This window comes from Amblyraja radiata, chromosome 28, assembly GCF_010909765.2.
Source record: "Amblyraja radiata isolate CabotCenter1 chromosome 28, sAmbRad1.1.pri, whole genome shotgun sequence".
In the NCBI taxonomy this organism is placed as follows: domain Eukaryota; kingdom Metazoa; phylum Chordata; class Chondrichthyes; order Rajiformes; family Rajidae; genus Amblyraja; species Amblyraja radiata.
In genome coordinates this window covers 5,953,398-5,975,814 of record NC_045983.1, presented here as the reverse complement: position 1 = coordinate 5,975,814, position 22,417 = coordinate 5,953,398, and the positions used below count along the sequence as shown (strand labels likewise).

The 22,417-nt window shown below is 44.0% G+C and overlaps 1 protein-coding gene across 1 annotated transcript in view; it reads left to right on the top strand.

The window, feature by feature from the left end:
* The window catches only part of pafah1b1 (platelet activating factor acetylhydrolase 1b regulatory subunit 1), a 123,420-nt gene that overhangs the window by 23,626 nt on the left and 77,377 nt on the right, over window positions 1–22,417 (top strand). The window contains exon 2 of the mRNA XM_033045654.1: window positions 375–606. Within this exon, the coding sequence (XP_032901545.1) occupies window positions 575–606 (32 nt within the window). The 5' untranslated portion in view covers window positions 375–574. The remainder of the gene's footprint in view (window positions 1–374; window positions 607–22,417) is intronic.

Below are 22,417 nucleotides of genomic sequence, written 5' to 3'. Positions count from 1 at the left end.
AATTGAATAATTATTTATAGTAGTATCCCTAAATTGATTAAATACATAGGTATTGTTTTGAAGATGTCATTAGATTGGATCCTGAAGTTATACATATCTCAACGATTATAGTTGGTAATATTTCCTCAGCAAACTAATCACTTTTATCCTAGCTCACAAAAACAACAGTTGGAGCGCATTAACATGTACAATTATTTCTACATTAACAATATTCCAGCAAAAGGGTGAAGTTGAAAAAAAAAGGTCCAAACATGTCTGGTCAACAATCATTCTCAATTGGAAAACCTTTCAAGTTTATACAGTTTAGTTGCTAAATATTTGATATTTATGAAATGTTGTCAGTATCTTGACTTTCTTTCTGTTTTAATTTACAGGTGAAATGAATATCGGTTGTTGAATGTCACCAAGCCTCCCATTGATTTTTGGATTTGGCTACTACAAAGGTGTTTTGGATTGGCATAGGGCCACTGTGTGGCAGTACTCATAACAAATTAGGAGTTTGCAAGGAATTTGGATCTCCTGTGGAGGAGGCAGCAGCTGCTGTACAAATCAGACTTGATTTCACACAATCAAAATGGTGTTGTCACAGAGACAAAGAGATGAATTGTAAGTACTCCAGGATGAATCTTATTACCATGTGAGATTGAATTTATGCCCTTCAGTCTGCCATGTATTTAATGTAAATTCGTTTTTTAATTTTTTTTTTGTTGTATTTTACTCTGAACAATGCCAATCTATTAATATAATATTGTACAATCTATTAAAAGACAAAGCTGTAGTTCAGGCAGGTAACTGCCAATAAAAACTTGAGCCGTTGCTCCATGTTTGTACATTGAAGCAATTAAAATTACATTTGAAACCTATAATATACTAGTTTGTCTGCAATAAACTGGTTTTCCGATATATTGTTTAATTCCACAGCTGTCCACATCCATTTGAGAAGCTTAATGTTCTTATCCCCAAATCTTAATGTTTCAATATTTGAACTGAGAGATTTTGAAAAGCAAATCATTTAAAAAAAATCAATGTAATAGATTTTTTTCGACATAAAGAACTACAGATGCTGGTCAGGCAATTTCTAAAGAAGTCTGACGAAGGGTCTCGATCTGAAATGTCGCCTATCTATGTTCTCCACAGATGCAACCTGAACAGCTGAGTTGCTCCAGCATTTTGTCTTTTAATAGATTATTTATCTTCTTGATGTTGTATTGAGGAGAGCTGCATGTTGATCCTGCACAAAAATGAAAGATAAGTTTGGACAGGAAACAAAATAAAGTCATAATCTCTGACTAAATATTTATTATATCCAGCATATGTAGAATATTTTAAAATATTTTATATCTGCTTATTTAACAATTGGTAGAGGACAACATGATCATCAGTTCATAAGGGCCGATTCTTTACTCTTATTTATAAACCTGGGACTTTAAAGAATAACATTGATATATTAAGCTAGGCTTGTGGAAATGACAAAGTTGTAGAATTTTGTCTTTGCTTGGTAATGTCCAAGCATGTGAGGATACTTTAGATAAACTTCACTACAGATTTAATCATTCTTATTAATTGTTTATTTTGGTGCTCGCAAAAAGTAACTTGCATTAGTTTGTTGGAACAAAATCTGCAGTTTCTTCAGGTGATGGAATCAGATAAATAGTGGTGTTTAAAGAGGCTTTTAGTTAGATTTGTTAGGAATAGGGGTACAGGTGCACAACCTTTTATCCGGAGTTCCGGAAACCGAAAAGCTCCGAAAACCGGACATTTTTTCCAGGATGTCGCCTGCACACCAAAGCTCGCGTTTGGCACCAAACCTGACCCAAAACGACCCACGGTAAACCCAGGTCTGTACTACTGTAGCGGCTGCCTCCTCCCTGGAGACCGGGGAGACACTTAAACATCTGTAAATCATTGCTTAAATGTTAGTCAGTTAGTTTGGAGGGCTTTTATGTGAAGGGGGGGGGGGGGGGGGGAAGGGGGAAACTTTAATTCTTAGTCCCCTACCTGGTCGGAGAGGTGGGGAGCGGGCAATGCCTTACCGGGTCGCCATGCAGTAAGCTCCGGAGCGCTGTGGCCGCCGACTCCCAACATCGCGGAGCTGGGGCTGCGGGCGTCCGGCCGCGGGCGGCGCTGGATTTGGAGCACCGCGCAGCCAGGGGTAGAGTTCGCAGGGGTCGGAGCTCCAACCGGCGCCGCCCGCGGCCGGACGCCCACAGCCCCAGCTTCGCGATGTTGGGAGTCGGCGGCCACAGCACTCCGGAGCTTACTGCACGGCGACCTGGTACGGCATTGCACGCTCCCCGCCTCTCCGACCAGGTAGGGGACTAAGAATTAAAGTTTCCCCCTTCACCCCCCCCCCCCCCCCCCCCACCACATAAAATCCCTCCAAACTAACTGACTAACATTTAAGCAATGATTTACAATGATTCCCCGGTCTCCGGGGTGGAGGCAGCCGCTCCAGACTTTTCAAGCCGCCCGCGCTACCTACCTAATCTACGCTAAAAATCTTCCATTACGAAATTCGAACAATTCGGAAATCCGAGAAGTGTCTGGTCCCAAGGCTTTCGGATAAAAGGTTGTGTACCTGTATATAGATACCGTGCTCGCCGCTGGGAGCAGTTTAATTTGACATGGTCGGCATAGACATCATGGGCTGAAGGACCTGTTCCTGTGCTATCAAAATGATTTGTATAATGGAATATCAGGTTGGAGATAGTGGAGCAGTATTCATCTTGAGGGTTTGTGGGTCAAGGCTCAACACTCAGCTATTTTCGTACATGAATTTAATCTAACAGGATGACAATCTATCTACAGGGAGGCAACCATAGCCTTAGAGTGCTACCCAAGCAGAACAGAGCATTTCTTCACCACATTGGCTGCAGAGCTCCAATGCTCATCTTTACAATGCTTACATTTTCTGGATGAATAAAAGTGGCTAGGAAATTTGAGAGCATGTGTTCCTTTGTGGATGATTTGTTTGGCTAAAGTTCAGCACTCACATCTTGCACAATATAGTACCTGCCAAAACACAAGGTCTGAAGAAGGGTTTTCGGCTCGAAAAGCTGCCTATTTGCTTCGCTCCATAGATGCTGCTGCACCCGCTGAGTTTCTCCAGCACTTTTGTCTAACTTCGATTTTCCAGCATCTGCAGTTCCTTCTTAAACACAAGGTGATTCGTCTCCATCAGATATATGGCTTCCTTTTTGAATCCCACACTCTTCGTAATTCTCCTCGTAATTATTGTTCTCATACTGTTTAAGAGTTTGTTAAGAGGTTCAGTCCTATTTTTAAGGTCGATGACCTTCCTAATTTCCAATGAGACAGCACCACATCAACTGCCCAGTGTAAGAAAAACTTGTTTTGGCCATCTTCACCCATTGCAGCTGAGCTATTGTCCCACTATCTTTATTTCATCTTTATTGTGTAGCATTTACATCTCCAAGTTTGTGGGTGGCGGTGTAAGCTGCAAAGAGGGTGCTATGAGGCTGCAGGGTGACTTGGATAAGTTGGGTGAGTGGGCAGGTGCACGGTAGATGCAGTATAATGTGGATAAATGTGAGTTTATCCACTCTGGTGGCAAGAACAGGAAGGCAGGCTATTATCTGAATGGTGTCAGATTAGGAAAAAGGGAGGTGCAACAAGATCTGGGTGTGCTTGTACAGCAGTCACTGAAAATATGCAAGGTACACAAAATTGCTGGGGAAACTCAGCGGGTGCAGCAGCATCTATGGAGCGAAGGAAATAGGCGACGTTTCGGGCCGAAACCCTTCTTCAGTCTGAAGAAGGGTTTCGGCTCGAAACGTCGCCTATTTCCTTCGCTCCATAGATGCTGTTGCACCCGCTGAGTTTCCCCAGCAATTTTGTGTACCTTCGATATTCCAGCATCTGCAGTTCCTTTTTGAACACTGGAAATATGCATGCAGGTACAGCAGGCAGTGAAGAAAGCTAATGGCATGTTGGCCTTGATTGCAAAAAGATTTCTGTTTGGGAGCAAGGAGGTACTTCCAGGACAAGACATTTCAAAGGCATTGGTCATTGTCTCAATATACATCACCTGAGACAAGCCTGGGCTTGTCTCTCTCTCTTGGAATACATTTTACAACCTAGTCAAGTATTCCACCATGTATCTTTTATATATTTAAAAGCATTTAACCATTTCAGAATGTGTCGACTGGCTTGTATTCAGTGGAATTTAGAAGGATGAGAGGTGATCTTATAGAAACATATACAATTCTTAAAGAATTGGACAGGCTAGATGCAGGAAAAAAATTCCCAATGTTGGGGGAGTCCAGAACCAAGGGTCACAGTTTAAGATTATGGGGTAGGCCATTTAGGACTGAGATAAGGAAACCCTTTTCACCCAGAGAGTTGTGAATCTGTGGAACTCTCTGCCGCAGAGTTAGGTGGCGGCGCGACTCACCCGTTGCAGCGGCCCCTACAGCCTGTCTGTCTTTTTTTTATTTTTTGTCTAGTTAAATGTAGTGTTTGGTGTTTTTTAATACTGGTTTTAAATGTGTATATGTGGGGGGGGGAGGGGGAAACTGTTTAAAATCTCTTCCCTGTCTGGGAGACCCGACCTTTTCCCTGTCGGGTCTCCGTTGTCGTTGGGGCCTAGCACCGTGGAGCGGCCTCCAGCCTGAACGACCCGGGGGCTCGGGAGGCTGCGGACTACTCACCATCGTGGGGCTGGCCGGCCTCGGAGCGTGGGGAGCGGTGGTGACTCGCTGCTGCTGCGACTCGACTCCTGGGGCTCGGAGGCTCCGGCAAGGCAGCCGGTGGACTGGGACATCGGGAGCTCGCGGTTCCGGGGGGAGAGAGAGACCGCTTCCCGGAGCTCCTCAACGCGACCTCTCCAGCCCGTGTCGCGGGGTTGGAACGACCCGGAGCGGGGTCATACATCGCCCGGCACGGCTTCATGGCCGTGGGACATTCCAGCGCCCGCCGGGGGCTCCAACTTCGAGACTTCTAGACCGGGAGTGGGGCCGTAAATCGCCCGGCACGGCCTAAAATGGCCGTGGGACTTAGCATCGCCCGCCTGGGGCTTGGACATCGGGAGAGACATGGAGAACAGGGGAGAGAAAAGACTTTGCCTTCCATCACAGTGGGTTCACTGTGATGGATGTTTGTGTGAACTAAATTGTGTGTATGTCTAGGAATTGTCTTTGTTTGTATGGCTGTGGAAACAGAATTTCGTTTGAGCCTCACTGAGGCTCAAATGACAATAAAATTGTATTGTATTGTATTTAGCTCTTCAGGTTTGGGTCTTGCTGTAGCTTAACATGCCTGTAAATGCAATAACATACAGAAAATAAATAAACATAAATACAATTGATTACCGTCATACAAGGTAATCATAATAGTGCAAAAACCAAAGTCATTGTGCACCCCAAAACCTAGTCCATAGAAGCTTATAGTTTTAGAGTTTATTGTCGTGTTCAAGAATCTTGTCACGGGTTTTCAGGCCATCTTCTTTCTGATGGTAGAAGTAAAAGGAGAGCGTGGCTGGGGTGGTGATATTGGTGACATTGGCTGCCCTTTTGAGGCAGTATTTCCTATAGATCCCATCAATTGTAGGGAGGCCAATACCTCTGGACCGGGCATTATCTGCCACAGTCAGTCGTCTCCTTCATTCCTGGATGTTCAAATTGCCGAGCCAGTTCGTTACAGGGGAACCTGGAATTGGTTGCACTTGACAATTCATGCAAAGACCCTGTTCTCCATGTTGGTCTGATGACCACATGTAATCATTTGGGTATTTTTGCCTTGACCCAGGCTCGCAGTTATCTCTTTTTACCATGGTACCAGCCAGCTCTTTGCCTATTGTTTTGGCCCTAGATGCCATTGGAGATGTCTTGGAGTGAGCCTATTGTTTGTTATCTCACTATAAGCAAATGGCCACAGTGTTGTTATTTTCATGATGCATGCCTCTCAAACCTTGCATCTTAATAAAGTGAGGTAATTTTTGTATTTTGCTGCCTACTTACTGAATTTCAGAGAATTTTATTGGGATGTTATCCCTTGGATCGTTTTGGTTTAGTTCACCCTGTGATAAATCAATACTAGAGGTTCCTAGCTTCAATCAAGTGATTATCATTGTTCTTGTGATTTCATAACAGTCCCACAGAATGTAACTATTCTTGTATGTGGCGACTGCCAAATGTTGGTTCATACTTTAACCACTGCCCATTTTTCTGTTTTGATTGCATGAAGAATTCAATCAAGATGAAGGTAGGGCAGTGAATGCAGTACATTGTCTTTATGCAAGGCATTTGACAAACTCCATCACAGTAGGTTGGTCCAGAGGATTATGATGCATGGGATCCATTGTTACATAGTAGTTTGGTGGAAGGGTGTTATTCTGCCTGGAGATCTGATCACCGTGTTTTGCAGGGATTTGGGCTGGGATTGTTTGTGATGTAGATATGAGTTGGTTAGTCAGACTTAAACTTCGGTGGAGTTGCAGACAACGAAGAGGGTTGGCGAAGGGTACAATAGGATATAGATCATATACAGTTATTGGAAATTTGATTTAAAAGACCGTGCCTGAAATACTCAGCAAGTCTGGCATCTGTGGAGAGAGAAAGCAAAATTAACATTGCAGGTTGCAAACCTTTCATTGTAATTGGAAAATGGGAAGCCTGAACACTGCAACATTGGTTATCTGAAATTGTTTAACTCAGTGTAGAGCCGTGAAAATAACATGTTTAGTGGAGAAGATGAGAGCATGTCAGAAATCGGGATGTTTGCTTATGTTTGAACAATGTTCAGCACCATTTGACTCGTTGGATAATGAAGCAGTCCACCTCCAAAAGCAGCAAGATCTGGACAATATCCAGGCCTGGTGTGAATGGTGGCAAGCCACATTTGTGCTGCACAAGTGATATTCACTGAAGATCACCAACAAGAAAATCCAGTTATCATTACCCTGACATTCAATGTTATGTCCACCACCAATTTTCTGGCAACTGGTGGTCCCGCACATCTTTTAATCTGGACAAAATCGCAAGAGTGCATTTCAAGGTCCCCCTTTCCCTTCCCCCCCCCCCCGGGAAATCCCACTCAGGCCAGGTGAGGTGGCGGATATCAATTTTATCGGGACTTCAGCGACAATCGGCATATTGAATTTGCACCCTGCAGCCGGGCTGTTTCCATAGCCGACGTCCGAGGCCAACTTTGTGGGCCGGTATCTCGGCTGTTCTCTGGCCTCTGCAGATTGTTCCATTACAGTTTTGGAGGCATTGACCTCTGGTCCAGCAAAATGAATATATACCAGAAAGGTACACAAAGCTGGAGAAACTCAGCGGGTGCAGCAGCATCTATGGAGCGAAGGAAAAAGGCAACGTTTCGGGCCGAAACCCTTCATATACCAGAAAGGCTTGGGTACCAAGGATGCCGGAAAGTCGGTGATGGAACTGTATCATGAGCACTGAATTCCCCACCATCAATATCTTGGGGATTACCATTGAGCAAAAACTGAATTGAAATAGCCATGTATGCAAAGTGGCTGGGAATCCTGCACTGAGTAACTCACCCCATTAGACCCACCATCTGCAAAGTTCATGTCCGGAGTGTGATGGAATCCCCTCTACTTGCCTGGATGAGTAATACGTCAATCATGCTTAAGAAGCTTAACAACATACAGGGCATAGTCCATTTGACAGGCTTCCCATCCATAACCATTCCATCACTGAAACACAGTAGCAGAGATTATACCATCTACAGGATGCACGACAGCATTTTTTGGCTGCAGACTCATTAGACAGTGCCTTACAAACTACAATCTCTACTGCGGAGATGCATCTTCAACATTGCATTTCTCGTAAGAATGTGAAAAATTGTCCGTTCAAGTCGCAGCAATCAACCTTTTCCAAATTCTGGTTCTTTGTCAATTTTGGACCATACCAATTTGTGCTTGCATTTTCTCAAGCAACAGTATCGAGGAACTGTGGCAATAAATCTTTTTTAATAAGAGATCCATTTCATTTAAAACAGTATTTGAAGTTTTAATGAACTAGTTGACCTTCTAGTAGATTGCTGTGCTTTGGTGCTGGGAGTTTTTGTAGTCACTCCAATTTTTTATTTTACTTAGCATTTTATGCTAAAGTTGCTGGAAGCAAATGCCAGTCATAAAATTAAAATCTTTGTTGAGATGCATTACATCCGTGTAGTTTATTGAACGTGTTAGTCTGCTGTAATTTAGTTCAGTTGCAATGTTTTTTGTGTGCTTTTTTACATACTTGGATTAGAGGGTATTAGCTACAGCGAGAGGTTAGACAGAATTGGATTGTTTTATTTGGAACGCTGCAGTTGAGGGGCGACCTGATGGAAGTATAAAATGATGAGACACAGAGAGAGGGCAAGCGGTCAGGATCTATTTCCCAGGATGGAAATATCAAATACTAGAAGGCATAGATTTATGGTGAGAGGGTCAAAGTTTAAAGATGTGTGGAGCAAGATTTTTGCACAAGGGTGGTGAGTCCCTGGAACTTGCTGCCCTGGGTGATGGTTGAGGCAGATGCGATAGTGGCATTTAAAAGACTTTGGATAGGCATGTAGATGTGGAAGGAATGGAGAGGTCTGGATTATGTGCAGACAGGTAAGAGTTGATCTTGGCATCATGTTTGGCACAGACATTACAAGCCAAAAGGCCTATTCTTGTGCTGTTCTGTTCTATGGTCTATACAAGGAAATAGTTTAATTGCAACCTCTGTATATTAGATGAGTTCATTGTCACATGGCTCGAAATTAACGGTTGCCCGGGTGCCACAGACCACTCAAAGTGCCGCCGGGCAACCTAAACGGCGAGTCATTTTGCCCGGCTTGGCAACTTGGTTTATACCGAAGATCGACACAAAAAACTGGAGTAACTCCGTGGGTCCGGCCGCTGCTGCCACTCCACCAACGGCGCTTCCAAAACAGACCATTAGAGGAGGGAGGTGTCGGTCAGAGGCGGAAGTAGAGTAGGAGGGAGGGGAGGCTGAGGATAGAGCGCGGTGATTGGAGGAGGGAGATGAGCCAAAACACTCTCGGCAGACCTGCACCGCAGCCAGGATCGATCCCGCTCTCTGGTGCTGCAATCGCTGCCGAACCGCCACTGGACCATCCCCGTCCCCACCCGAGAGCCCCCACCCCCGGGGGTGGCCAGAGTCGTCGGGAGTCGGACGAGCACGGCACCCCCAGCCAGCACAGAGAAGCAGCGTTAAACCCAGCTCACTCTGCCTGTCCCGCCAGGTTAACCAACAGCCCTGTGTGGATTGCGACAGGGCTGTAGACGAGACAGGCAGTTCAGCTGCATTTAGCACTGGGTTGCGCATGTGTGTGAGTGCGCGCATGCGTGTGCGGCCGCCAAGACATTCTGTCCACGGTCCCCTCCACGGACCCGGTCCGCGCTGGCCTTCCTTCCTACCTCCTCTCTCTCTCTCTCTCTCTCGCTCTCTCTCTCTCTCGCTCTCTCGCTCTCTCGCTCTCTCGCTCTCTCTCCCCCCCCCCCCCCCCCCATTCCTGTCTATTCAGTCCTCACTGACATCCCCTGATCTCCCCACTAACCCCCCCCCCCCCCCCCCCCCCCATCTATTCATCCTGCACTAATCTCCCTAGCCACCTCGCATTGATTCTCCTGCCACTCCCCATCAATCCTACACTGGTCCCCCAATTCATCCTGTACTGACCCCCTTCCCATCCATCCTGCACTGCTTCACCCCTTCATCCTGCACTGCCCCCCCGCGCTCTCCCCTCACAATTTTACCTACTCCAACCAACACGCACTAATTCCCCTGCCTCAATCCATCCAATCCTCACCGATTGCCTTCTCAAGCCCCCCCCCCCTCCCCATCTATCCATCCTGCACTGATTCATACACCCCCCTCCCGACCCTATTGTGCTGGAAATGTCTTCAGAGCTAACATTGCATTCCGTTACCAAACATAGTCAATCAAATATGTTTTAATTCCCAATGTTATTATTTGTTTTAATCCATAAAGATGGATTAATTAAATTGTGAACACGTGAAACATTAAAACCGCAGTGTTCGATTGTCACTGACAAGTTATTACAGAATTCATTTTAATGGCAAATCAATGCTCTTAATATGGAGTATCAGTACTGCAGTTATTTAATGAGCAATATTCACAACCAAATGTTGGATTTATCCAGGTTTTACTTCTACAGTCAGTCATATACATTACAAATTTAGTCAGGAGATATTTCAGTTGACATTTTAACATTCTGAAGTGGGAATGATGGAAAAAGCGTTTATCAACAATTTAAAAAAAAAATTGTGCTTAGAAACTGGGTATCTTCATTGCCACATACATCTAATCTGAATGTCCAGTAATGTGGCGTCTTGACACCTTTAAATATATTACCAAACATTTGCTGCATTTATGTCCTTTGGCCATCTCTTGTTAGTTAGTGTAATGTTTAACCTGTCAGATGGGTATAGTCAGTTTTAACAGCTATTATCATAAAATGCCTTTAGAAAATTCCTTGCAACCTGTATATTTTGTTGTGGATAAATTATGTGGGAAGCGAGAGTGTTTCTGTACCAATAGCAATAACGACCCATGCTATGGCCATGTCATGATAATTTTCGGTCCTTCACAGAAAACATGCTTGCATCAATCTGTAGTGTGCATGGTTAAGCATATATGTTATCAAGGTCCAGGATATATTGACACAGGTTGATCATACGCTGAATAATCCAACCACATTTTTGTTTGGAAGTGGAAAGAAATAATAAAAATTGCATTAATTGCAACGTGTAAAAAGAGTTGAGATACCGTATTATAATTTTGCTGCATGTCATTGTGGTATATATCATGTCTTGATTGGTGAATATGTTAGTTTGTGACTTTATTTGAAGCAGAAATAATATGTGAATGCTTCATTGAGCATAATTCCGACTACGCACTTTGTCTGAGCACGTGTCATGCAAGCCATCTTAAATGACCACCTAAAATGTCATTTGGCAACCTAAAAAGCTGCCAAGGTTGCCCAGCTGGCAACAGGGAAAAAAAGTTAAGCTAGAGCCCTGCTGTCATATACACCAGGGTGTAATGAAATTCATTGATTCACATGAGGCTAAACAATATACAAACAATAATGATAAATACAACAATAAATAGACCACGTTCAAAACAAAAGAATGATGCAAGATTGTAAGACCAGTAAAATATAGAAGTACAATAACAGAATAACCCAATGAGGTAAAGGTAAGACCACATGGCCGCACCTCCGGGAATGGACTGTGAAAGAGGTGATTGGCTCATGAGTCGATAGCCTAGATGAAGCTGTTCTTACTCTGGATATTCTGTTTTGTGCTTCTGTGTCTCCTGGTAAGTTGAAGAGAACAAAGGGATTGCCAGAACAGTAGGCTTCCTTGACGATACGTTAAACATTCCTGATGCAGCACACTGAAGATGGACTGAATGGAAGGAAGTGACATCCATGGTGTATTAGGCTGTGTTCACCATGCTCTGCTGGTTCACACAGTCGAGTGCAGAGCAGTTTCAAACTAGGCCGAGATGCATCTTGTCAGAATACTTTTTATAGCACATTGGTACAAGTTTGAGAGAATCCGCGACATGCCGAATCTTCTCGGATGCCTAAGTAAGTAAACACATGATTATTGTATAAGTGAAGGGACCAGGTTTGTTAGCTGGTGATTATGGATGCCTCAGAACTTGACGCTGTTGGCCACCTCTGCAGCACCTATGTTGGTGAGGACAGGGCTGTGTTCATTGTCTCACATCCATGGGTCAACAAAATTATTTGGCCTAGCTGACGTTAAGGGCTAGGTTAATATCCTGACACATTTACACCAGGTTCTCAATCTCTTTGTTGCACTGCATCTTGTTGTGGATTGAGTCAACATGAGTAAACTTGAAGCTAGTTGCATTTAGAGGCCAAAAGACCAAAGTCCAGAATGGGGTTATGGGGTTGAAAGCTGACCTGTAGTCAATGAATAGCATCCTGACATACAGTGGCTTGCAAAAGTATTCATACCCCTTGAACTTTTCCACATTTTGTCACGTTACAACCACAAACGTAAATGTATTTTATTGGGATTTTATGTGATAGACCAACACAAAGTGGCGCATAATTGTGAAATGGAAAGAAAATGATACATGGTTTTCAAATTTTTTTACAAATAAAAAACTGAAAAGTGTGGCGTGCAAAAGTATTCAGCCCCCTTTACTCTGATTACCCTAAATAAAATCCAGTGCAACCAATTGCCTTCAGAAGTCACCTAATTAGTAAATAGAGTCCACTTGTGTGTAATCTAATCTCAGTATAAATACAGCTGTTCTGTGAAGGCCTCAGAGGTTTGTTAGAGAACATTAGTGAACAAACAGCATCATGAAGCCCAAGGAACACACCAGACAGGTCAGGGATAAAGTTGTGGAGAAGTTTAAAGCAGGGTTAGGTTATAAAAAAATATCCCAAGCTTTGAACATCTCACGGAGCACTGTTCAATCCATCATCCGAAAATGGAAAGAGTATGGCACAACTGAAAACCTACCAAGACATGGCTGTCCACCTAAACTGACAGGCCGGGCAAGGAGAGCATTGATCAGAGAAGCAGCCAAGAGGCCCATGGCAACTCTGGAGGAGCTGCAGAGATCCACAGCTCAGGTGGGAGAATCTGTCCACAGGACAACTATTAGTCGTGCACTCCACAAATCGGGCCTCTATGGAAGAGTGGCAAGAAGAAAGCCATTGTTGAAAAAAAGCCATAAGAAGTCCTGTTTGCAGTTTGCCACAAGCCATGTGGGGGACACAGCAAACATGTGGAGGAAGGTGCTCTGGTCAGATGAGACCAAAATTGAAGTTTTTGGCCTAAATGCAAAACGCTATGTGTGGCGGAAAACTAACACTGCACATCACCTTGAACACACCATCCCCACTGTGAAACATGGTGGTGGCAGCATCATGCTGTGGGGATGCTTTTCTTCAGCAGGGACAGGGAAGCTGGTCAGAGTTGATGGGAAGATGGATGGAGCCAAATACAGGGCAATCTTGGAAGAATACCTGTTAGAGTCTGCAAAAGACTTGAGACTGGGGCGGAGGTTCACCTTCCAGCAGGACAACGACCCTAAACATACAGCCAGAGCTACAATGGAATGGTTTAGATCAAAGCATATTCATGTGTTAGAATGGCCCAGTCAAAGTCCAGACCTAAATCCAATTGAGAATCTCTGGCAAGACTTGAAAATTGCTGTTCACAGACGCTCTCCATCCAATCTGACTGAGTTTGGGCTATTTTGCAAAGAAGAATGGGCAAAAATTTCAGTCTCTAGATGTGCAAAGCTGATAGAGACATATCCCAAAAGACTTGCAGCTGTAATTGCAGCGAAAGGTGGTTCTACAAAGTATTGACTCAGGGGGGCTGAATACTTTTGCACGCTACACTTTTCAGTTTTTTATTTGTTAAAAAATTTGAAAACCATGTATCATTTTCCTTCCACTTCACAATTATGCACCACTTTGTGTTGGTCTATCACATAAAATCACAATAAAATACATTTACGTTTGTGGTTGTAACGTGACAAAATGTGGAAATGTTCAAGGGGTATGAAAACTTTTGCAAGCCACTGTAGATGTTACAATGCTGTTTAATGGTTTATTTGAGAAGATAAACTACTTTAACTGTTGTCATAAAGTAAAGATATGGAGACATTGTTTTTTCTGTTGGAATCTGAATTTTTCTTGATAAAGCTGTGGCACTTTCTTTCAGTCATTTCACCTCTTAAACATTGATTGTAGCATGCAGAACTCGTGCTTAAAAGCCATTTTAATCTGAATCTCACCTTTGTCAAGAGTTGTCAACTGAGGGGCCATCACAGTGTAAACCACTATTTGCCACCTCACAGATTTTCATTAATGCATTTTTGCAGCTTAGGTGGATGGAATTGATGGATAATAGGCTGGAATGGTCACGATGAGAAATGGGCAGGAAGTCTTTTATATTTCTAATGCCAATGGAAGAAATCAGTACCTATTCTAGTAACCAAGCATGGTTTTTTCAGTCTCAAGAGGAGTCTTGACCCGAAACTTTCCTTTTCTCCAGAGATGCTCTCTGACCCGCTGAGTTACTCCAGCTTTTTGTGTCTATCTGTGGTTTATCTTGCTATATTTATTCAAAGATTCACCAAATTGAACTGGCACATTTGTCTCTATGATCTGTTGCTGGTATCCAGCGTTAGAGTACCAACTTGCTGGGATATCTCAGTATTATGCAGGGAGCACGCTTTCATTTGAATGGGGATTCCCAGCCTGGTTGCATTCTTATTTTGACCTTTTTTTATTTTAACCTTTCCAAATATTTTAGTTTTGTTCAGTATTTTAACATCACAGTATAATAATTTTTGCAAATATTTGAAAATCTCAGCCCATGTCCTCTTAGATGTTATTGGGGTTAGGATGTGTTGGTAACATATGCTGTAATACCAGTTAGGCAGGCTGCTTTATCTTGGATGTTAAGCTTCTTGAAATGTGTAGTTATTATACTTGCCCAAGCAAGTAGAGTCTAATAAGAACGCATGAAAATAAAATCAGAGAGCACCATCTGGTCTTCCCTGCCATTCAATTTAACCATGGCTAATCTGCTGTTGTTGGGTGTTAAATGACCGACCCCTAATTTTGTAACTCTGTCCTCCCCCATTCAAGATTCTACTACTCGTTAAAAATATCTTTGACACATTCCCTGTCACGTCCCCTTAAGATTTTGTGTTTCGATAAGATCTCACCTCATGCAATGGAGAACATACTGATTCAATAATTAGAACACCGAAGAACGAAGGAGGCTGAAAAGCTGGTGGACATTGTCTGTTCCATTGCTCTCCCCACCGTTAAAGGGATGTACAGAAAGCGCTGCCTCAAGAAGGCGGCTAATATTATCAAAGACCCACATTACTCTCTCCATGTTCTCACCATGCGACTACCATCAGGAGAAGACTGAACAAACCTGGGAACTGCTATCTGCAGTTTCACAAATAGCTTCCTATCAACCACACGGCATTGGGGGTTGGGGGTTCAGTATTGATGTGGATAGAGAACTGGCTGGCAAACAGGAAGCAAAGAGTAGGAGTAAACGGGTCCTTTTCACAATGGCAGGCAGTAACTAGTGGGGTACCGCAAGGCTCAGTGCTGGGACCCCAGCTATTTACAATATATATTAATGATCTGGATGAGGGAATTGAAGGCAATATCTCCAAGTTTGCAGATGACACTAAGCTGGGGGGCAGTGTTAGCTGTGAGGAGGATGCTAGGAGACTGCAAGGTGTCTTGGATAGGCTGGGTGAGTGGGCAAATGTTTGGCAGATGCAGTAAAATGTGGATAAATGTGAGGTTATCCATTTTGGTGACAAAAACAGGAAAGCAGACTATTATCTAAATGGTGGCCGACTAGGAAAAGGGGAGATGCAGCGAGACCTGGGTGTCATGGTACACCAGTCATTGAAAGTAGGCATGCAGGTGCAGCAGGCAGTGAAGAAAGCGAATGGTATGTTAGCTTTCATAGCACAAGGATTTGAGTATAGGAGCAGGGATGTTCTACTGCAGTTGTACAGGGTCTTGGTGAGACCACACCTGGAGTATTACGTACAGTTTTGGTCTCCAAATCTGAGGAAGGACATTATTGCCATAGAGGGAGTGCAGAGAAGGTTCACCAGACTGATTCCTGGGATGTCAGGACTGTCTTATGAAGAAAGACTGGATAGACTTGGTTTATACTCTCTAGAATTTAGGAGATTGAGAGGGGATCTTGTAGAAACTTATAAAATTCTTAAGGGGTTGGACAGGCTAGATGCAGGAAGATTGCTCCCGATGTTGGGGAAGTCCAGGACAAGGGGTCACAGCTTAAGGATAAGGGGGAAATCCTTTAAAACAGAGATGAGAAGAACTTTTTTCACACAGAGAGTGGTGAATCTCTGGAACTCTCTGCCGCAGAGGGTAGTCGAGGCCAGTTCATTGGCTATATTTAAGAGGGAGTTAGATGTGGCCCTTGTGGCTAAGGGGATCAGAGGGTATGGAGAGAAGGCAGGTACGGGATACTGAGTTGGATGATCAGCCATGATCATATTGAATGGCGGTGCAGGCTCGAAGGGCCGAATGGCCTACTCCTGCACCTAATTTCTATGTTTCTATGTTTCTATTAGGCTCGTGAGCCACCCTGCACAACCCTACCTCAGCACTGAACTATTATGCACTTTATATAAGGTTGCACTACATACTTTGGGTTGCACTATAATAGCATGGTTGTCTATAGCTGATAGTTTATTGTATATGTGTTGTGTTTAATGTGCCTATAAACGTCAACAAGTAAGACTCTCAATGCCCTGGTATATTTGGCAATTAAACACTCTGGACTCTTCACTCAAACTTCTGAACACCAAAACAAACCGAACTTGTTTAGCCTCTCTTGATAGAGTAGACCTCCCAACCCAGGAATTTGCCTGGTGAGTCTCTTTTGGACTGCCTCCAATCCTATTATATCTTCCCTTCAGGTAAATAGACCAAAACTACCCAGGACTCAAAAGTGTGCTCTCACACTTCCGGTACAAAGTTAACAAAACATCCCTATTTCTATTTGCTGAAACTGCCTGAATGCTTTGATTCATACAAAAAACACCTAGATGCTTCTGTACTTGTGCATGTAGTCCTGAGTAGCTTTGATGTTGTGGCCTCGAATATCCATTCTATGAATATTGTATGGTATGCACATTGTGTTTTTCCCCAATGTCAGTTGCCCCTTATCTCCTGTATCTCCTCCCCCCCCCCCCCCCCCCCCCCCCCCCCCCGTCTGCTTTCTGCAAAGGCTGCTCCCCCCGTAACTCCCTGGTCAATTCTTCCCTTCCCTCCCGCACCACCCCCTCCCCGGGCACTTTCCCTTGCAACCGCAAGAGATGCTACACTTGTCGCATTACCTCCCCCCTCGACTCCATTTGAGGACCCAAGCAGTCGTTCCAGGTGCGACAGAGGTTCACCTGCATCTCCTCCAACCTCATCTATTGCATTCGCTGCTCTAGATGTCAGCTGATCTACATCGGTGAGACCAAGCGTAGTCTTGGCGATCGCTTCGCCCAACACCTCTGCTCGGTCCGCATTAACCAACCTGATCTCCCGGTGGCTCAGCACTTCAACTCCCCCTCCCATTCTGAATCTGACCTTTCTGTCCTGGGCCTCCTCCATGGCCAGAGTGAGCACCACCGGAAATTGGAGGAGCAGCACCTCATATTCCGCTTGGGCAGTTTGCACCCTAGCGTAAACATTGACTTCTCCAATTTCCGATAGCCCTTGCTGTCTCCTCCCCTTCTCAGCTCTCCCTCAGGTCTCGGGCTCCTCCTCTTCCTTTCTCCTTTCTTCTCCCCCCCCCCCCCACATCAGTTTGAAGAAGGGTTTTGGCCCGAAACGTTGCCTATTTCCTTTGCTCCATAGATGCTGCTGCACCCGCTGAGTTTCTCCAGCACTTTTGTCTCTCTCCTCCTTCTTACCCCATCAAACTAGTTTCCCCCATCTATCACACCTATTGCCTACTTTATTTCACCAGCCTTTACTTTCACCGGCCCCTTTCCTTTATACATTGGTTATCTTTCCCTTCCACAATCAACCTTGATATGGGGAACTGATTTGAAATGTTGAGAATTACTTTCTCCCCCCCCCCCCCCCCCAAATCGGCCACCACCACCAAGAAGCAGCTTGGCCCCCAAGATTTCCCAAGCTTGGCTTTTGCACTGTTTATTCCTCTCACACACTTCAGGCTGTACAATCACTCCTTCAACATTATCCATAATCACGCAGGAACATTATTTGAGAATTAATATTTAAGATTTGAGAGCTCTGCAGCCATTTACTTGAATTGATATGAGATTTCTGTACATATCCTATCAAATAATTTGTTGAAATATATTCCCTTTTAATTTTTGGACATTTTGAGGTAGAACCAAATCACATTAAAAGAGCTTGCAGAGATCTTAAAGATGGCACAGATGGTGAGTGGGAGAGGGGTTGAGTTGATGGCAGCAAATTGGAATTTGTGGCTGGAATCAAAGGCAATGTCTATGATCTTTTTCATTTAATTGGGAGGAATTTCTGGCAATAAAATGAAGCTGTTGTTAGTAATTCCCTGGCTATAAACTCGGGTTATTTTGCATTCTTTGACAATCTTTGGACAATGATCTCTCTTTGTGATGAACAGGACCTGTTTTTGCTTAATGTGGTTCAGCCAGATATCAATGGATGGCTCAAGTTCTACACCAAAGAATGTCAAACCTGTTTAGTTTTGACATACAACGTTGAAACAGGCGCTTCAGCCTACCGAGTTCGTGCCGAACAGCGATTCCTGCACATTAACACAATGCCACACGCACTAGGGACAAAATTTACAATTTATACCAAGTTAATTAACCGACAAACCTGAATGTCTTTCGAGTGAGGGAGGTAACTGGAGAAAGCCACGCAGATCACAGGGAGAACGCAGAAACTCTGCAGACAAGCACCCGCCGTCAAGATTGAACCGGGTCTCTGGTGTTGTGAGGCAGCTACTCACCACACTGCGCCACCGTGCCACCCTTCTGTTATTCTAGCACATGTGGGAACATATTGAAAGGTACAGGATGTATGATAGGTTGTGCACAGAAGAAGAATTATCTTAATAGGGACAAGAGTGTTACAAGTACTGGAGAGGATTTAATTATGTAGAAATGTACTTGTGGAAAAGTTATGATGAATAATAGGCTGCATTTGGGAGTGTTTGTAACTTGTAAGTAACACTGATGAATAAAAATGGTTCAAAGAAATGTGGCACACATGTTAGACAAATGCTTTTTCCTGTGCTATAAATACTTAGGTCAGCACAGTGAACATCCCAAAGGAGCTAATTTCATACAATAACAGAAAATATTGGAAAAGCTCAGCAGTCAGATAGTATCTTGTTGATAGGGACACAGTTCATGTCCCAGAACTGCAGAAGGGCATTTCACCGCAAACTCCACTTCTCATTCTACTGATGTTGAATAACATGCAAACACCACCGGGACACAGCACGATTGGCAGCCCCGCCAACAGTCTAATTGTTTTAAGTCTTTTTTCTATTTTTAGTGTGTGTTAAAAGTCTGTAAATGTTCTCCAGTTTGTTTTATTTGGTGGGGGGGTAAGGGTAAGGGGAAACCTTTTTTTTTCTCAGTTTCTTGCCGGAGATGCGATTATTTTCCGGATTGCATCTCCGGCCGATCTGCGGCCTACAGTTTATGGAGCTGGATGCCTCCTTGGACTGACTTTGGGCCCCACCGCAGGGTGTGGACTTAACATCGGAGCCGATCCCTTGCTTGGGAACCCTCCAACCGCGGGCCTGCGGACTTAACATCAACGGCTCGTAGAGGCTAGTCGGGAGCTCCAACGACGCAGAGGGTCGACCAACCCCGATGTAGGGTCCGATCGGGGGAGCTGACTTCCCCCCGATGGGGGAACGGATTGCCCCGATGCGGAGTGCCCGACCACCGGGTCCCTCGGAAGGCTCAAGGCCCCCGACCACGGGAGAGCTAAGGGAAGAGATTTGAACGTTTTTTGCCTTCCGTCACAGTGAGGAATGTGAAAGAGTCACTGGTGGCTGTTTATGTTAAAATGTATTTTGTGTGTTCCGTTGCTTTTTATTTGTTTGACTGACTTGGCAAATGAAATTCTTCGTATGTTGCAATTCTTTCTCTTCCCCAGCTAGCCTTTTCTGTGGGGTGCGACAAGGTCCTAGGCCCCATTCTCTTCTCTCTGTACATGCTCCCCCTCAGCCAAGTCATTCAAAGGCACGGCATTTCTTTCCACTGTTATGCAGATGACACACACCTCTATCTCCCCCTGAAACCCAACAACCGGTCAAATTTAATCAGCCTCATGCACTGCCTCGAGGACATAAAATGTTGGATGGTACAGAAATTCCTCCAACTAAACGAGAGCAAGTCTGAGGTCATCATACTCTGCCCCTCCGACTCCATCAAAGCGATAACAAAATGATAGCCTTGGAAGCCTAACCTCCTTAGTTAAACCGCACGTCAAAAACCTTGGCGTGATATTTGACTGTGCTTTAAAGTTTGACAAGCAAGTCGACTCTGTGGTAAAAGCTAGTTTCTTCCAGCTTTGTACCATAGCTAAAAAAAAAAAAAACATTCCTTCAATTCGACGACCTTGAAAAAAAATGATCCACGCATTCATCTCCTCCCGCCTTGATTACTGCAACTCCCTGTACACTGGCATCAGCCAATCATCCCTGTCCCGCCTGCAATTGGTTCAAAATGCTGCAGCGAGACTTCTGACGGGTACCCGTAAAAGAGACCACATCACCCCGATTCTGGCCCCTCTCCACTGGCTCCCTGTACGGAACAGAATCAACTTCAAGCTCCTCTTATTTGTATACAATGCCGTTTCGGGGGTTGCCCCCCCCCCCCCCCCCCCCATATAAAAAATCTTCTAACCCACCATTCTACCTCCAGGCCCCCCGGGTCGGCCGACTTGGGGCTACTGACTATCCCGCGGTCTAGGTTTAAGCTCGGGTGACCGCGCTTTTGCGATTGCAGCACCTAGACTGTGGAACAGCATCCCTCTCCTCATCAGAACTGCCCCCTCCATCGACTCCTTTTTAAGTCGAGGCTCAAAACCTATTTCTACTCCCTAGCGTTTTTGAGTCCCTCTGCAAACAGTTTATGTATGTATTGTTAGGTCTGTGTACCATTGTATGGAGCTCATTAGTACCTGAACTGATGTAAAGCACTTTGGTCAACGTGAGTTGTTTTTAAATGTTCTATACAAATAAAATTGATTGATTGATTGATTGAAACATACTTGGTTTAAAAAAGTATTATTGTCATTATGTTTATCATTTAATTTCAGATTTCCAACATTTGCAATTTTTTGATTTTTGTTTCCTGAGCTAATTTAATCATTGGAGGAGGATGCTTAGTAAAGTTAATTTAAAAAATATATATATTAATGACAAAGCCAATATTGCACTGGTGTCAAATTTCCAGGATCAAATGCTTTCCATGTCTGTGTTTTGAAGGATTAGGTGAGACTTTTGATGATGCCTTGTGATCTGCCCTAGTTCTTTGATTTTGTGTTCATGTATGTAACGTGACAGGAACTGATACTTGTTGCATATCCCCAATTGTCTTTATATAGGGGAGCATTGAGCATCATTGACTCATTGTTATCCTTCTGTTGTTAATTAATTCCTGGATTTTGAGCCTGAAGGGAACGGATGATTTATTAAAAAAAAAAAAAAAAGCAAAATAATCTTCCGCTTCAAACAATCAAAGTGCTTTCCCTTCAGTGGTCAAAGTTGCTTCCAAATAATTATTGGAAAGATCATTTTCTATTTGATTGACATAGCCAGGAAGACGCACCAACGTCCCCTACTTCCTAAAGAGACTGAAGGTATTTGGCATGTCTCCAAAGACTCTTGAAACTTCTACATATGCAACATAGAAAGCATACTGTTGAGTTGCATCACAGCTTGGTTACAACAGCTCTGCCCAAGACCACAAGAAATTGCAGAGAGTTACAGATATAGACTCTATCTGTATATATACAGTTTATCACACAGACCAGAATTTCTACCACTTACTCCATCTGCACCACGCTGTTTTGTAAAACAGCCAACGTGATCAAAGTCTTTGCATATCTTTCATACATTGTTCTTTATCTCTCCACATCACCGTCTCGTTTCCCTTATCCCTAACCAGTCTGAAGAGGGGTCTCGACCCTAAACACCCATTCCTTCTCTCCAGAGTTGCTGTCTGTCCTGCTGCATTACTCCAGCTTTTTGTGTCTATAATCAAAGTCTTGTCCCACCCTGGTCATTTCTCCTCTCTGCTCCTGCCTGACAGAAACTTAAAAGCGTGCACCACCAGACTCGAGAACATCTTCCCCTCCATTATCAGGCTTTTCCCTTCCATAATTGAGGGTGTTGATTCACCTCTACCCCATTGAGCACGTTGGACTTGCTTTATGGGTCTGATACGTTACAATGCTGAGAATTATATTCTGCACTTTGCATCTTCCCCTTTGCTCTAGCAATTGTACTCTAATTTGATTTGATTGTTTCTATATATGATATATCTGATCTGTTTGGATAGCATGCAAAGTAAACTTTTTCACTGTACCTCAAGTACATGTGACAATAATAAACCTTAACCTAAATATGCCTCACCAGAATTTAGAGTTAATTGGGAAGAAAATTGGAGAACACAAGATGATTACCACCCACAAGAGTGGTTCTGTTGTCATCTGACAGACTGACATTTACCGTGCTGAGGCCAGACATCAGCTCTTGGACCCCGTCTTTGTGCCTGTCTCTTGACCATAACTGCACTGACGAACCATCGCCGTTCTTATCGCATCTGTCGATCTTGTCTCCATAGCCTCCGACCTTGTAGTT